Genomic DNA, 15,210 nt, shown 5'->3' with positions numbered 1-15,210 from the left:
AGTGCGCCTTACAGCCTGATTTACGGAATAATTTTGGTTGTGTTTACTGACCTCGAAGCTATTTTATTTGGTACATTGTGAAATAAGTTTGACCAGTAGATGGCAGTCACACATAAGAGATACGTGTGTACAGCGATATGACTTAAGCAAGGAGATTTCTCAATTTCTCAAATCAATTAGTCTGAATGATTAAAACAAGTCTTATATAATGAAATCTAAGGCTTTTGTTTTTATTAGAGTGGTGTTACTTGACTCGACTGTCAGAGACATTTTGCTGAGTTAATCAAAATCATCAATTGATAGTAAATTTGTTATGAAGTGTCACTTTTGAGCAGATTTTTGTTTCAATCTGTTGCTTTAACATGTTGAGACATCCTGACTCACGGTTTCAACATTTGGTTCTTATTAAAAGTGTATTAAATTACTTTAAACTTTCTGCAACCATTGGCCTTCCCAATGTAAAGCTAGTGGAGACAATTTTGAGATAGCGCTATAGTAATATCAGACAAGTGCTGCTTTGACTCTTTGTCTTGTTGTTAAACTTGCACGTGAACTTCTTTTTGGAAAATTTTACAGCCGAATACGCCTAATTCATATAACATGACATAGGCCAACGTATGACTCAAAGTCCTATAACTTGGCCCATGTTAACTACCAAACCATGACTTAAAAGGGTTGGCTAAACAGCTATTAAGGCACGACGCAATTGACGCCCATTTAAATTCCCAAATTGTGACTTAAATGGTTGGCGGCACAGTACGCATGGTCTGCCCGGATCGCTAATGATGCCTGAAGGCACAGTACGCATAGGCTGCCTGGCGGCCGGGCAGACTGCTTTTACCACTTACTACAAGAAAATTAATTAAGGATTCAGCTCTTTGTAGATTTACTAATCAGGTTGTGTCTTCTGCCAAGGCAGCTATTGATGTCTTCAACAATTTCTCAATCCAATTAGTCTGAATGATCACACAAGTCATGAAATTTCAATGTTCAAGGCTTTTATTTATACTGAATACTGTCAGTCAAAGACTTTTTGTGGTGATTTTGGTTTTGTGGTGACTGTCTGTGCACCAGTGTCCCCACGTTAAACAAAGTCACGCACAGGCCTCCTACGTGAAGGGATACCTACTTGCTTCGAGTGACCGTCGATGATGAGGGTGGAGTGCCATCTTCGGGTTGGGGAGGAGACCCTTCCCCAAGTGGTGGAGTTCAAGTACCTCGGAGTCTTGTTTAGAGTGGATTGTTAGATCGACGGGTGGATCGGTGCTGCGTCTTCAGTAATGTTCAGTTTTCTCAAAATAAACAATAACGTGTTTATTGTGAGTGAACTGTGGTGCTGAATTCCCCCCAGGGATCAATAAAGTACTTTGTATTCTATTCTATTCTCTTCTAAAACAGACTCTGTATATTTGCAGGTAGAGCAGTTTGTGAGGCCATAAACATAACTTGAAGGCCACTGTATTATGGGAAATGGGTTATACTTGTATAGCACTTTTCTACCTTCAAGGTACTCAAAGCGCTTTTGATTGATTGGCTGAAACTTTTATTAGTAGATTAAGAGTTGAGTTTATACCAAAAAGTTCTATTTTGTTTTTATCTGACCACATGACATCCTCCCAATCCTCTGCTGTATCATTCATGTATCCATTTTGGTATAAACTCAACTCGTGGTGTTTGGAGGAAGAAGAATACTGAGTTGCATCCCAAGAGCACCATACCTACTGTGAAGCATGGGGGTGGAAACATCATGCTTTGGAGCTGTTTTTCTGCTAAAGGGACAGGACGATTGATCCGTGTTAAGGAAAGAATGAATGGGGCCATGTATCGTGAGATTTTGAGCCAAAACCTCCTTCCATCAGTGAGAGCTTTGAATGGTTGACCAAATACTTATTCTCCACCATAATTTACAAATAAATTATTTAAAATTCCTACAATGTGAATTCCTGGATTTTCCCCCCACATTCTGTCTCTCACAGTTGAAGTGTACCTATGATGAAAATTACAGACCTCTGTCATCATTTTAAGTGGGAGAACTTGCACAATCGGTGGCTGACTAAATCCTTTTTTGCCCCACTGTATGTTGGCTACCTTTTTATTAGATAAGCCACTAGAGGGCGCACACGTTATTAGGTTGGCTCCTGCCTACGTCACTTGGCATTAAAAGAAGAGTGTACCGAATTATGTGTGTGCGCTACAAGACGTTTCGTAAACAACAACTCAGAATAATTCCTGCTCCTTATGCATATATAACAGGTATTTTTTGATGAAAATGACGCAGCCATTAATTACGGTTTTTATTACATTCAAAATTGAGAACAAGGACAACAGCATGGCTTTGATGCACAACGGTCACGTGAGGTAGACCACACTGATTGTGTGATTGTGTGAGCAAGTTGCATATTATTCAAACTTCTGCCAAAACATTCCCGCACTCAAATCATTAGTCTCGTCTCCGGGTTGGGTGGGCGATCATTTGATTTATTTTCCATTGGCTTTGGCAACTTGTTTAGTGCAAGTTCACTCTTCCTCAGTGACATCCGGTTGACTCCAACTATCGTCGTGATGTTTTTCGCGGGCTTGGGTTTCGGGTCAATGTGCAAAGCCTTCAGCAAAGAGGACGCACTCCCTCCCTCAGCATGCAATCGAATATCATAGAGGTTTTATTTCTTCTTTTAACATGATTATCAATCCCCCCCCCCCAAAAAAGAGAAATAAATAAGGAGCCCTCCAGGGCGGTAGAGACACATGGTTAAGGACACATCTAGGTAGATTATTTTTGCCTTGCAGAAAAAGACACCAAAACATACTGGTTAAAGTTACAAAAAACAACAATATCAGTATCCCTCTGGGTTTAAAAGGGGATTGTATAATATATTAATAATAATGTGAACAATGCTTTAAACAGTACAGTAATCCAATTGTCTCGTTTCTTGGCTCACTCCGTTTGTCCCCGATCTCGTCTTATTGGTACTTTGTTACGCGTGATATGTCAGAACATCGGACAGATGCTCAATATTATGTAACCCAGGGGTGTCAAACGTACTCAGGCCCGCGAACAGGTTTTATCCGTACCGCGGGATGAGTTTTCTGGTATAAAAATGAACTTTAAAGGCCTACTGAAATGAGATTTTCTTATTCAAATGGGGATAGCAGGTTCATTCTATGTGTCATACTTGATCATTTTGCGATATTGCCATATTTTTGCTGAAAGGATTTAGTAGAGAACATCGACAATAAAGTTCGCAACTTTTGGTCGCTAACAGAAAAGCCTTGCCTTTACCGGAAGTCGCAGACGATGACATCACCCGTTGATGGCTCCTCACATCCTCACATTGTTTTTAATGGGAGCCTCCAACAAAAAAGGCTATTTGGACCGAGAAAACTACAATTTCCCCATTAATTTGAGCGAGGATGAAAGATTCCTGTTTGAGGATATTGATAGCGACGGACTAGAAAAAAAAAGTTTAAAAAAAAAAACGCGATTGCATTGGGACGGATTCAGATGTTTTTAGACACATTTACTAGGATAATTCTGGGAAATCCATTATCTTTCTATTATGTTGCTAGTTTTTTAGTGAGTTTATAGGACCTGATAGCCGGAAGGGTGTATCCACGGGTGTATGGAGGCCAGTGTCTGAGGGAAGTCGACGGCAGCTGTACGGACGGCACAAGCTCAGCTGATCTCCGGTAAGTGGCGACTCTTTACTACAAATTTTCTCACCGAAAACTGCTGGCTGACATTTTGTCGGGATCCATGTTCGCTTGACCGCTCTGATCCATACTAAAGTTTCACCTCCGGGAATTTTTAAACAATGAATTACCGTGTGTTTGTGTGGCTAAAGGCTAAAGCTTCCCAACTCCATCTTTCTACTTTGACTTCTCCATTATTAATTGAACAAATTGCAAAAGATTCAGCAACACAGATGTCTAAAATACTGTGTAATTATGCGGTTAAAGCAGACGACTTTTAGTTGTGTGTGTGCGCACATTAATATTTCCTAACAGTCCGTGACGTCACGCATATACGTCATCATTCCGCGACTTTTTCAACAGGACACTTCGCGGGAAATTTGAAATTACAATTTATTAAACTAAAAAGGCCGTATTGGCATGTGTTGCAATGTTAATATTTCATCATTGATATATAAACTATCAGACTGCGTGGTCGATAGTAGCGGGTTTCAGTAGGCCTTTAAAATTTTAAATGAAAGATACTGCAGTTCTGAATTTGTCCACTGGATGTCGCAATAGCAATTCTTTGTAACTTTTTAGATGATGCTACATATGTACAAAATAAATCGAGGAAAATAATCAAACTACATAAATAATATACTGTAATTTGATTTTGATAAACTTTTTTTTATCTTGATGGATTGTAAATTAACAGCAATGAGTTGACTGATGAACATTATCACATAATTTATTCAGAAAATATAAATAATGACAAGTATATATACTATTAACCGCAAAAAGTAATTGTAAAAAAAAACCCTAACAACATTATGATTTGTACAATTTCAGAATTTGCTTGTTATATTTTCAAACAAAGAAAACAATCTGAAGTTGCTTTTATTTTTAAGTTATCATGCCGGGATTTTACCAGTCCCGTCCCACTCGGGAGTAGATTTTTCTCCATGTGGCCCCTCATATAAAAGGAGTTTGACACCCCTGATGTAACCTCAATGGTGGGCTGCAGACTTTGTCAATGAAGTCGCCGCTATGTTACGTTTAGCGTTTATCGGAGATTTTTCAGGGCGAGGCAGCAACGTGAAACTGGAGTTTTTGAAGCAGTGAAGACATGAAGGCGGGGGACAAGCAAAAGGTGCAGCTTGAGATCGTCTTTGGTGCCAAGTAAAGTAAACGCAATGAAGCAGAGGAAAAACTCTGTAAGTTTGCTTTAAAACCCTGAGATAAACACGTACGCCCAGTGCGGGACATACCGTGGTTAAAAGTCCACGTACAATCTTAACACAAAAAAAGTGGAGCCATGAGCGTGACCTTGGCGCCATTTTTGACCTTTCGCCGGAATGGCAAGAGTTGCTGGCTTGACGTTGAATCGAGCGTTTGTCTTTTTTCAAACATGGCGGCCGGTGAGAAAGTAGAGGGGTCTGTCCTCGCTGCAGTTGGCCGTCTGGAACTCGTCCCGCAGGCGGAACTGCCACTCGTCCTCCAGCTCCAGTCTGACGATGGTCTGACGCAGCGAGCTCCGGTCCTGGCAGATGACGCACAAGGTGGCGCCTGCAGACGTGGTCACATGACAAAGGTAGTGTAGTGATGCTCATGTTTGGAGTGACACCGCCAGAAACAGAGGCCCATCCATTCATCCATTTTCTACCGCTGGTACCTTTCGGGGTCGTAGCACCAAATTCTAGGACCCCCCCACCCCCATCACTCCTAAACCCAACTTCACCACCACACACACTTAGTGTGTTCAAGTTAAAGTACCACTGATAGTCACACACACACTAAGTGTGCTGAAATTAACCTCCGCATTTGACCCATCCCCTTGTTCCACCCCCTGTGAGGTGAGGGGAGCAGTGAGCAGCAGCGATGGCCACGCTCAGGAATCATTTTGGTGATTTAACCCCCAATTCCAACCCTTGATGCTGAGTGCCAAGCAGGGAGGTAATGGGTCCCATTTTTTGTCTTCGGTATGACTCACAACCTACCGATCTCAGGGTGGACACTCTAACCACAAAGTTTTCATGCACTAATAAAGTAATTGTTGCAGTGATTTGGTTGAAATTAATGAATTGGGTTTTGTACTTTTTAAAGATGGGAATAACATATCTAGATCAGTGATTCTCTAACTGTGGCACGTGTAGCACTTGTGAAATCAATTGATATGCCAAAGATTCACTTGATTAAAGTACAGTGTTTTACTTAGCGGTGTGCCGTCAGGGCTAGCAAAACCTCCTCTGCTGACCTAACATAACCAGAAATCATGATCATAGTTAAAGATAAAAGTAATTTTTAAGTTACTTTCCCTAAATATCTAAAAGTATTCATAAAAGTATTCACCAGGGACCAAATCCCACCTAGAACCAACCTCGTCACGTCCGTTGTGTCCTGAGCAAGACACTTCACCCTTGCTCCTGATGGGTGTTGGTTGGCGCCTTGCATGGCAGCTCCCTCCATCAGTGTGTGAATGTGTGTGTGAATGGGTAAATGTGGAAGTATTGTCAAAGCGCTTTGAGTACCATGAAGGTAGAAAAGCGCTATACAAGTACAACCCATTTATCATTTATTTATTTATATTCTCTTCATATCACACAAACCCCGTTTCCATATGAGTTGGGAAATTGAGTTAGATGTAAACATAAACGGAATACAATGATTTGCAAATCATTTTCAAAGACAACATATTTGATGTTCAAACTGATAAACTTTTTTTTTGTTGTAAATAATCATTAACTTTAGAATTTCATGCCAGCAACACGTGACAAAGAACTTGGGAAAGGTGGCAATAAATTCTGATAAAGTTGAGTAATGCTCATCAAACACTTATTTGGAACACCCCACAGGTGTGCAGGCTAATTGGGAACAGGTGGGTGCCATAATAGGGTGTAAAAACAGCTTCCCAAAAAATGCTCAGTCTTTCACAAGAAAGGATGGGGCGAGGTACACTCCTTTGTCCACAACTGCCTGAGCAAATAGTCAAACAGTTTAAGAACAACTTTTCTCAAAGTGCAATCTCAAGAAATTTAGGGATTTTAACATCACGGTCCATAATATCATCAAAAAGTTCAGAGAATCTGGAGAAATCACGCCACGTAAGCGGCATGGCCGGAAACCAACATTGAATGACCGTGACGTTCGATCCCTCAGACGGCACTGCATCAAAAACCAACATCAATCTCTAAAGGATATCCCCACATAGTCTCAGGAACACTTCAGAAAACCACTGTCACTAAATACAATTTGTCGCTACATCTCTACTATGCGAAGCAAAAGCCATTGATCAAAAACATTCAGAAACGCCGCCGGCTTCTCTGGGCCCGCGATCATCTTAGATGGACTGATGCAAAGTGGAAAAGTGTTCTGTGGTCTGACGAGTCCACATTTCAAATTATTTTTGGAAATATTCGACATCGTGTCATCCAGACCAAAGGGGAAGCGAACCATCCAGACTGTTATTGACGCAAAGTTCAAAAGCCAGCATCTGTGATAGTATGGGGGTGCATTAGTGCCCAAGGCATGGGTAACTTACACATCTATGAAGGCACCATTAATGCCGAAAGGTACATACAGGTTTTGGAACAACATATGCTGCCATCTAAGCGCCGTCTTTTTCATGGACGCCCTGCTTATTTCAGCAAGACAATGCCAAGCCACATTCAGCACGTGTTACATCAGCGTGGTTTTGTAATAAAAGAGTGCGGGTACTTTCCTGGCCCGCCTGCAGTCCAGACCTGTCTCCCATAGAAAATATGTGGCGCATTATGAAGCGTAAAATACGAGAGCGGAGACCCCGGACTGTTGAACGACTGAAGCTCTACATAAAACAAGAATGGGAAAGAATTCCACTTTCAAAGCTTCAACAATTAGTTTCCTCAGTTCCCAAACGTTTATTGAGTGTTGTTAAAAGAAAAGGTGATGTAACACAGTGGTGAACATGCCCTTTCCCAACTACTTTGGCACATGTTGCAACCATGAAATTCTAAGTTAATTATTATTTGCAAAACAAAAATAAAGTTTATGAGTTTGAACATCAAATATCTTGTCTTTGTCGTGCATTCAACTGAATACAGGTTGAAAAGGATTTGCAAATCATTGTATTCCGTTTATATTTACATCTAACACAATTTCCCAACTCATATGGAAACGGGGTTTGTATTATGCTCCTTCCAGCGCTGTTTTTACGTTAAAGTTTTTTATCCAATCAAAATTCAGCTAGCTTATGTTGCCATGCTGTACCAAATCTGCCTGAGGCCTTCAGAATCAACAATGCTGGCGTCCGTGTGCTGGAGCTGAATGGACACAGAATTGTGACAGACAGTTGCGATAGCCAATCAGATCACAAGTTGTTGTCAGTAAGGCCTTCTATATCTGCTAAGGCAGATATATATTGGGATGTTATGAGCAAGGTAACATAAGAACTCCATTACCCAGCATGCCACATCAGGGAAGAGCATTCTCAGTAGCCCCATTTAGGTTATTAAATGTAGCAGGAATTTTTTGATGAGCCACGCTGTGGAGTAAACTTTAAGAAGTCAGCCAACACGCGTCGTCTACATCTTTTATGATGAGACACGACAACACATATATTTGCAAGGCCATTTTCAAGAAGGATATTTAAAGATAAAGCACATTTTAGCTTAGGGCAGTATAGCTTGGTAAAGTGGCCGTGCCAGCAACTTGAGGTTTTCCAGGTTTGATCCCTGCTTCTGCCTTCCCAGTCACTGCTGTTGTGTCCTTGGGCAAACACTTTACCCACCTGTTCCCAGTGCCACCCACACTGGTTTAAAAATGTAACTTAGATATTGGGTTTTACTATGTAAAGCGCTTTAAGTCACTAGAGAAAAGCGCTATTTAAATATAATTCATTTCACTTCACATCTTGTGAGACGATGTCGGCCAACACGAAAGCTCGAATGGGTGCTACAAATTGTGAGTTCAGATATTTATTATTTATTTTTTTCACGTTTAATATGTTTTTTGCAATATTAATTTTGACAGTACAGTACCACATAAGATATGTTTTAATTGCTAATGCGGGTTTATAATTTTTAAATGTGCCAGAAAATAACCCGTTTTGTACACTGTTGGTGGTGATTCAATGCCCAGTAGGGTGTAAATGTGTTTCCGTATAGTATTTTTCCAGCAATGGTCATGTGGTGACATAAATGATGGTATTTTGAGAAGCAATCATTGAAGTCGGACATCACTGAAGGCCTAGGTGGGAAACGCACGGCCCGCCACTGGTTTTAGTACTACGCTACTGTGTTTTAATGTTGCTCATTATGATGGTACTTGAAAAGATAAATTTTTTCTGAGGTGGTACCTGGAGGAAAAAGTGTGACAAACACTGATCTAGATATCCATCCATTTTCTACCGCTTGTCTCTTTTGGACTCGTGGGGGGTGCTGGAGCTTATCTCAGCTTCATTCGGACTGAAGGCGGTATACAACCTGGACAAGTCGCCACCACATCACAGGGCCAACACAGATAGACAGACAACATTCACACTCACATTCACACACTAGGGCCAATTTAGTGTTGCCAATCAACCTATCCCCAGGTGCATGTCTTTGGAAGTGAGAGGCAGTCGGAGTAGCCGGAGGGAACCCACGCAGCCACGGGGAGAACATGCAAACTCCACACAGAAAGATCCCGAGCCCGGGATTGAACTCAGGACTACTCAGGACTTTCGAATTGTGAGGCACATGCACTAACCCCTGTTCTCCCGTGCTGCCCTGGTCTAGATATACCTCTCTCAATAATATTGTTTTGTTGTAGAAAAAAATATATATAGTACAGGCCAAAAGTTTGGACAGCCCTTCTCATTCACAACACAAATAATAGTCCCAACCCCATTGATAAAGCAAGAAATTCCACTAATCAACCCTGATAAGGCACACCTGTGAAGTAAAAACCATTTGAGGTGACTACCTCTTGAAGCTCAACGAGAGAATGCCAAGTGTGTGCAAAATAGTAATCAGAGTAAAGGGTGGCCATTTTGAAGAAACTAGAACATAAAACATTTTTTTCAGTTATTTCACCTTTTTTTGTTAAGTACATAACTCCACATGTGTTCATTCATAGTTTTGATGCTTTCTGTGACAATCTACAAAGTAAATAGTCATGAAAATAAAGAAAACCCATTGAATGAGAAGGTTGTGTCCAAACTTTTGGCCTCTACTGTATAATGTTTTATATACACACTGCAAGTATATGTATAAAGTAGTAACGGACACGTTCAGAACAATATGTAATATGTTCACTATTTACTGTATTTTGGTAATTTTAAGCCATACCATAACTTATTTCCTTAACGCATTTATTTTTGTTTCCACAGCAGCACACTTCTGACTTCCAGCAACAAATGTGTGTTCCTACTTCTGAAAACAAACGTGTGTGTGTGTGTGTGTGTGTGTGTGTCATCATTTTCAAATGGAGGGGGCTGATTTCAATACCGGTAATTTGAAATCGCACAAAGGGAAGAAGATTAAGAGCTATTCAGTAGGATTTAAGGTCCATGCTTACATCACACTAAAATTTTTACTGCATGCATTTGGTAATTGCTGGAGTGAGAAGAGGTTTTAAAATAATTAGTGCATGCTTACTTGCCTTTGGTAAGCGCAGGGGTGAGAAGAGATTTAAATTAATTAGCGCCCCGGCGGCAATTCAAGGAAATACGGTATATATATGTATATATATCTATATATAGATATATATAGATATATATATATATATATATATGTATATGTATATGTATATGTTGTATGTACAAACACACAGTGTTGGCGCTAACAATTTCCAAAGTGGGGTCCCAGGAACCTCATCAAGTCATAAAAATGGGGTCCCACTTTTTTGTAACCGTTTTGAAAAACAAATAAATGTATGCATTATCCTTTTTAGCTCACATTCTACATTGTGTTTTGGAAAAAAGGCTGTCATTAATGTTACTAAATTCATAAAAAAAATAACACAAAAGAAAAAAAAAATTCTGCCTATGTAAATAAGAAATTGTACCGGAAAGTTAAATACTTTGAAGTCGACCAATAAAGACGCAATAAACAGGGACGGAAGTTTGACTCGGCAAATATAAATACAACAAAACACTGGTGAAAACAAGTAAGCTGGAGTTTTGAACCGGAGAAGACAGGGTGAAAAATAAAGAAAAATCCGTGTGTGTGTGTGTGTGTGTGAGTTCTAATCATGGCAGACTTGGTAACACAACTATTTTTAGACAAATGAGGATTCACAACCTTATGTTTTTGAACCTGAATATACGGAAGATGAACTGCTGCTTATAGAAGTGAGCAATGTGATGGTACGCTACAAAAAGAGTTCCTCAGTGTTCGCTCTTACAATAATGTCGCTATAGCTTTGTTATTATAGAAGTTACGGAACATAACTAAAATATTCTTGACAGTTTTTGGATGCATTTTCAAAATGATTTAGAGGCAGAATGGATTGATGCCATTAGCTGCATTGCTCGGCACCTAGAACAAGCCCATCCATCCATCTAATTTCTACCGTATTATTACAAATTATAATGCAAAAAAAACCCCAAAGAACTTTTGTCTTTTTGTCTCTCATAAAGTTTGTGAACGATTGGCAAACATCCCAAAAAAGTGCAGTTCCCCTTCAAGGCCCTGATACAACAGCCCCACTTACAGCAAGGTATTTATTTAACTATACTTTTAATTTGAATTATATCCAAATATTAATAAAACCGTTTGTGTAGTTTAATGCAATATTTGCATCTCACCTTTGAGGAAGCGGAATTTCTTGAGGAGTCCGGATACGACGAAGGAGTCGCAGAGATACAGCAGCAAGCCACTGAACTGCAGGCCCTGATGGTTGAGGTTCGTGGAGTGTGGACGGGAGTTGATGTAACACACGGAGATCTGACAACACACCCAACCACACGCACCATTACCTACTTCAAGGCCTGTTTCTTTCCCGTAGGTTTGAAAGTAATTTCTGTACAATAGCTCACCTCTGGGCTGATGTTGAGGTAGCTGTCAATAGACAGAACCGGGTTTTTGGGGTTCTGAATAGCTTTGGGGAACAATCTGTGGCTGCAGCTCTGCAGGAACTTCTCCAGCAGGAACTGGGCAGGGGCATCCAGCAGGGTCTGCTCGCTATCAGGGGCACAGACGTACTGGGAGGGGCTGATTGCACCAGGGGTTTCTATTTCCTGTAGCAATAGGGAGCAATGAATATTAAACCTAGCTGGGATAGACTCCGGCCAACCCCACGACACAAAGCGGGACAAGCGGTAGAAAATGAATGGATGGAAGAGCAGTCTGTTGTGTAGCGATGTAACCCACCGTGAGTTTAGGTTTGACTATGAAGTCCTGGTTCCCCCCGACTGGAATGTTCTTCTTCATCAAGCTGAAGCTGTTGAAGCAGCACAGCAGGAGTCCGCTGCTGTTCACCCGAAGGTTGAAGTCCACCTCCTCGCAGCTGTACCTGTGCACCACCACAACCAATCCTTAGGGCACCGCTACCGACCAGGCACCACCACACCTTTCACCCGTCAATCACCTGTTCAGGTCGTACTGAACGTTCTGGGTCAGATCCACGTTGAGCAGGACAAAATCATGGAGGTGGCACCGGCTGAAAGGTCGGCGGGGGGTCTTGCGAGCCAGGGTGCTGCTCCACTTGCGGGTGCCGCACATGGCATAGAGGGAGATTTTGGGTGTAGTCTCCATGTGCTGCAAGACCATTTTGAGGGACACGTTGGTGAGCGTAAAGCCCCTTTCGGTCGGATCGCTGTGGGACAAGAAGAGATGGATACTGTTGGGCAAGAAGACATTTTTTAGTAGACTTAAGAGGTGCCACAAACGTTTGGAAGTATGGAAAGTGTGTTGTCTAAAATCTAGTCTTGATTCTAGAATAATGAGTTTTAGTAGGCCTTACTGGGGACCATTTTGTTTGTCTGTAACTTAGTTGCAAATGAGCTGTGTTTGTGAGGTGTTATTGTGCACTTTATCTGCTTTTTACACTTTGTCCAACTCGATAACAGATGTCATATATCGTAGTTTTTTTTCTTCAAATTAATGGCAATTCTTTTTTGTAACGATTCTACATCGTTTTAAAAAAATAAAAAAAATAAAATTAATTTATATATATGGTAACCCTTTAGTATGGGGAACATATGAACCATTAATTAGTTGCTTATTAACATAGAGTTAGGAGTTAGAGTTAGGGTTAGGGTTAGGGAAGACTCTTAGTTAATGGCTTACTGGATGTATAACAAGGCCATGCAGAAAAAGGCATTCATAAGTGCTTAATAAGTAGTTAATGACTAATTAACAGCCAATATGTTACTAATTTGCATGTTAATAAGCAACTAATTAATGATTCATATGATCCCCATACTAAAGTGTTACCATATATATATATATATATATATATATACATGCACCTGGGGATAGGTTGATTGGCAACACTAAATTGGCCCTAGTGTGTGAATGTGAGTGTGAATGTTGTCTGTCTATCTGTGTTGGCCCTGCGATGAGGTAGCGACTTGTCCAGGGTGTACCCTGCCTTCCGCCCGATTGTAGCTGAGATAGGCGCCAGCGCCCCCCGCGACCCCGAAAGGGAATAAGCGGTAGAAAATGGATGGATGGATGGATATATATATATATACCATATTTCCTTGAATTGCCGCAGGGCATATAGTATGCGCCTGCCTTGAATTACTGCCGGGTCAAACTAGCTTCGCAAAATAATTAGCGCATGCTTAGTATTACCGCCTGGTCAAACTCATGACGTCACGAATGACACTTCTCCTGTCATCATTTTCAAATGGAGGAGGCTGATTTCAATACCGGTAATTTGAAATCGCATAAAGGGAAGAAGATTAAGAGCTATTCAGTAGGATTTAAGGTCCAAGCTTACATCACACAAATTTTTTTACTGCATGCCTTTGGTAAGTGCTGGAGTGAGAAGCGGTTTTAAAATAATTAGCGCATGCTTACTTTTACCGCATGCCTTTGGTAAGCGCAGGGGTGAGAAGAGGTTTAAATTAATTAGCGCCCCGGCGGCAATTCAAGGAAATACGGTATATATATGTATATATATATATATATATATATATATATATAAGTATATGTATATGTATATGTATATACAAACAGTGTTGGCGCGAACAATTTCCAAAGTGGGGTCCCAGGAACCTCATCAAGTCATAAAAATGGGGTCCCACAGGAAATTTTTGGGGTCACACTTTTTTGTAACCGTTTTGAAAAACAAATAAATGTATGCATTATCCCTTTTAGCTCACATTCTACATTGTGTTTTGGAAAAAAGGCTGTCATTAATGTTACTAAATTCATAAAAAAAATAACACAAAAGAAAAAGAAAATTTCTGCCTATGTAAATAAGAAATTGTACCGGAAAGTTAAATACTTTGAAGTCGACCAATAAAGACGCAATAAACAGGGCCGGAAGTTTGACTCGGCAAATATAAACACAACAAAACACAGGTGAAAACCGATAATTGATAAAAAAAACAAGTAAGCTGGAGTTTTGAACCGGAGAAGACAGGGTGAAAAATAAAGAAAAATCCGTGTCTTCTGGAAAGGCGCGTCCTTTCTAAATTCAATGGGTAAAAAGACACAAAAAGTGTGTTAACACCAACATTGTATACGTACATATCACTTGTTTTAATCTGTCCCATCAAGTAGGGCTGTGAATCTTTGGGCACCACACGATTCGATTTGATTCTTGGGGGTAACGATTTGAATCAGAATCGATTCTCGGTTCAAAATCAATATTTTTTTAATAACATTGGGTGCCAGTTCAACGATTAACTATATTCCTCTATAAAATACATACACAGCTTTGATAAATGTATTTACTACTTGAAAGTTTTTGTTTGATACAATTTTACTCAAACATTTACAAAAGTGGCTGGACAGGACAGATTTTGGAAAAAATAAATACATTTTTATAAAATCGATTTTTGATTTTTTTTAAATTGATTAGGAATTATTAAAAATAAGAATCGCGATTCATTGGAAAATCGATTTGCTATCCAACCACTGTGGCAAATCATAATGTTAATGTATAGTATGGGATACTTCTCTTATTACCTTTGTATTTGACATTTTTAAATGTTTGGTGAGGATTTTATTTAAAAAAAATTTCTTTTACCGTATGTTTCAGACTATAAAGCGCACTTAAAATCCTTTTATTTTCTGAAAAATTGACAATGCTCTTTATCACCTGGTGCGCCTAAAGTGGCCTAGTGGTTGTAGTGTCCGCACTAAGATCGGTAGGTCGTGAGTTCAAATCCCGGCCGAGTCATACCAAAGACTATAAAAATGGGACCTATTACCTCCCTGCTTGGCACTCAGCTTTAAGGGTTGGAATTGGGGGTTAAATCACCATAAATGATTCCCGGGCGCGGCACTGCTGCTGCCCACTGCTCCCCTCACCTCCCAGGGGGTGATCAAGGGTGATGGGTCAAATGCAGAGAATAATTTCGCCACATCTCGTATGTGTGTGGCAATCATTGGTACTTTAACT

The 15,210-nt window shown here is 40.3% G+C and overlaps 1 protein-coding gene across 3 annotated transcripts in view; it reads right to left on the bottom strand.

The window, feature by feature from the left end:
* Nucleotides 1-2,279: 2,279 nt before the first annotated feature.
* The window catches only part of greb1l (GREB1 like retinoic acid receptor coactivator), a 156,414-nt gene continuing 143,483 nt past the window's right edge, over nt 2,280-15,210 (bottom strand). For all 3 annotated transcript variants that reach the window (XM_061920562.1, XM_061920564.1, XM_061920563.1), the window contains exons 30-34: nt 12,220-12,447; nt 12,003-12,144; nt 11,669-11,869; nt 11,438-11,576; nt 2,280-5,238 (exon numbers count right to left, since the gene is read on the bottom strand). In XM_061920562.1, coding sequence (XP_061776546.1) covers nt 5,075-5,238; nt 11,438-11,576; nt 11,669-11,869; nt 12,003-12,144; nt 12,220-12,447 — 874 coding nt within the window. In that variant the 3' untranslated portion in view covers nt 2,280-5,074. The remainder of the gene's footprint in view (nt 5,239-11,437; nt 11,577-11,668; nt 11,870-12,002; nt 12,145-12,219; nt 12,448-15,210) is intronic.

This window comes from Nerophis ophidion, linkage group LG14 (genome assembly GCF_033978795.1).
Source record: "Nerophis ophidion isolate RoL-2023_Sa linkage group LG14, RoL_Noph_v1.0, whole genome shotgun sequence".
NCBI lineage: Eukaryota > Metazoa > Chordata > Actinopteri > Syngnathiformes > Syngnathidae > Nerophis > Nerophis ophidion.
Note: the sequence above shows the minus strand (reverse complement) of the source record. Positions and strands in the feature narration are given on the sequence as shown.